This window comes from Plectropomus leopardus, unplaced genomic scaffold (assembly GCF_008729295.1).
Source record: "Plectropomus leopardus isolate mb unplaced genomic scaffold, YSFRI_Pleo_2.0 unplaced_scaffold14553, whole genome shotgun sequence".
Classification (NCBI taxonomy): Eukaryota; Metazoa; Chordata; class Actinopteri; order Perciformes; family Serranidae; genus Plectropomus; species Plectropomus leopardus.
In genome coordinates this window covers 781-3,496 of record NW_024615561.1, presented here as the reverse complement: position 1 = coordinate 3,496, position 2,716 = coordinate 781, and the positions used below count along the sequence as shown (strand labels likewise).

General features: G+C 37.1%; 1 protein-coding gene across 1 annotated transcript; it reads right to left on the bottom strand.

The window, feature by feature from the left end:
* Positions 1-768: 768 nt before the first annotated feature.
* Positions 769-2,171, bottom strand: LOC121964209 (sickle tail protein-like; the record flags this gene model as incomplete). Its single annotated transcript, XM_042514423.1, has 2 exons — positions 769-916; positions 2,041-2,171. Coding segments are annotated over 2 exons (279 nt in total), but the record flags the coding sequence as incomplete, so codon positions are not given.
* Positions 2,172-2,716: the final 545 nt, after the last annotated feature.

The window sequence follows — 2,716 nt, the reverse complement described above, 5'->3', positions numbered from 1 at the left end:
GTGCCACTATTGCGCACTGACATATCCATAAATGATATATTGTGTGGCCCTAAGCTGACACATATTAGAGCTATGTTGTGTCAACAGCTAATTTAGAGACAATAAATTCACCTTTATGTTTCATTTTGTGGAAGGTTATTCCCAGAAGATAACTGTGACAATTAATTTCATTATACATGACAAAATTGTATAACATTTTCAAAACCTTCAATGATTTTTACCAATTTCATAATTTTTCCAGGCCTGGAAAATGCTATCACGAAATCCCACGACCCTGTTACTAAACTGAAAGTTTACATTTTATTTTATTAATTCTGACATAAGGGGTAAAAACACCACCAAAAGCTATAATGCAATGTCTCATGGTGACTCTCAGTGTTTGGTGACTGTTTTGGGTAAAAGACGAGAGTCATGGAGGGAGACACAAAGAACAGTCAAGAGTGAACTTGGTATCTGTGACATATTAAAATGGAAATGGGGTGCCACAGTGTCCACCATATTAATTCACTTATCGGTTCAGTGAAGGCAATGGAAGTAAATCAAGATGGACGCCACACTTGTCTGTCCACACTGAATGACCTCTTCGATAGGATGAAGGCAGGCCTGCCAGTGTAATCAAATGGTACGATCTCGCACATCACAGGCCCCTGTGAGGGGCTCCGCAGAGTGCTTTTTGTTTTCATCTTAAATTCCCTCTCTCGCTCCAGCACCTCTTCTCCTGATCCCCACTTTATCTCCACTGACATTTATTCCTCATCTTTCCTCTACCTTCTCAGACTGCTGAGTGTGTCCGTCAGGCTCTTGACCCTTTTCAGCATGCTGTCCAGTTTATGAGGCTCCTCCTTCAAAAACTTGACAGCTTCCACCTCCACCCGCAGCACTGACCGCATTCTGGTTTGTAGGGCCGGGAACTCTCCTGAGGAGACACACACAGAGACATGCACACTTTTTGCAAACAGCTATTGTTTTAAGATAACCAGTGTTTAAATGTGTGACTGAAGAAGTTTTATATTATCTCTACCTGCATATTATTTCTTATAGTGTGTAAAAGCTGCAGAATAACATTTAGACTGTCATGACACTACAACTCCTCAGTGAAACTCATATTAATAGTGTTCATCGATGACCGGCCATAGCTATAACATGAAATAATTATCACCCGTGAAAAAAGTTATTCAGATATACCTTTAACCCTTTAAAACCTTAGCAAATTGGCTTGATTTTTAAAAAAAATATGGGAAGATGGCTGTGAGAAATAAAAGAAGAAATTACCCAGAAATTAGCAATGAATTAGTGAATAGTACAAGAAAAATACCTTAAATTAGAATTAGTTAAAAACAAACCAAAGCAAAAAAAAAAAAACAAAATAAAGAAAAAAAAGCAAGGAAATGACCTGAAAAAGCGCTGAAAAAATACAATAATTCTGCATCATAATTTTAAATGTTTAATAATAATAAATATAAATACAGTTTTTCCCTAGCTTTTTTCGTTTGTGTTCTTGTTGCAGAGGGGCTTCTGACTATGGACACACAAAAATTTGAAAATGCTAATTGCCCTGACAGTACAATTATGGTTTTATATGAAAGATTTTGTTTGTCTGGAAAGGAAGAAACAAAGATCATATCATCAGTCAACCAGTTGGTTGGCTGATATGTCTGAGCAATAATTTAATATCAAAGTACTTCATCAAATTTTTAGGAGACGTAATACGATCTGTTTCCGACACCGTTCTCCAAAATACATAATTAAAAACTCACAACACTAGTAACTAAAATCCTTGTTATACACATGTCCACAATTCCACCACTTGTATTCCATAATAGTGGAACCTATTTTAGTGCTTTGAACATCAGTTAAACTATTTTACCACATCTTAACGGATATTTATGCGACATCTCGTGATATATACTGATATTGGAAAATAGCCCACAGAATTACAGCTCTCATCATTACCCAGCCTCACGTCCAATATTTAACAAGTAGCAAAAATGCTACACACAATATTGTATGCAGTAATGAGAATATTGTCTGTTGTTTTACCTTTGAGCCCTGCCAGAGATTCTCCCACCTTCCTCAGAGTCACCGCTCCCTCCTCCACGTCCTTCAGGGTCACTACTCTGTGTGTCGCTGCTGAGTCTTTCTGCAGAGAGCCGACATACTGCTCCAGCTCACTGCAGAGGAAAACAAAATGCTCAACAGAGAGGACAAAACATTTCGAGTTGAGAGTAATAATCCGGTATTCTAACAACAATTCAGTCAGTAAACAGAATATTGAGCACATTTGGTATATTCAACAACAGAAATGAAAAATGAGTGGAAACTCGTGATTAAATGTTTCAATTTATATATGTTATTCAACTTCAGGGTCTATTTTTCTTTAATTCTGGCATGTACCTAGTTAGGCAATATTTAATGAAGAGAGAGACTTTTTCCACTACTAACTGCATGTTTTTTACTCTTAGCGGACACCAGGGGGCAGGACAAAATCATTTATCTGAAAGATCATACAGTGATAGTGATTGGGCAAAGGTGAGAGCTAACTTTTGGACATGATCCATAGAAAAAGAAGAAATTAGATCATATATAAAGTATGTACAAGGCTTAACACTGTCAAAACACAACACCTGGCACTGCACTTTCCAGTTTACATCAGAATGCTTTGTCTAGATAGTCATCAAAACCACAAATGTTTACACTTTCAGTGAGAGCTTGTTTG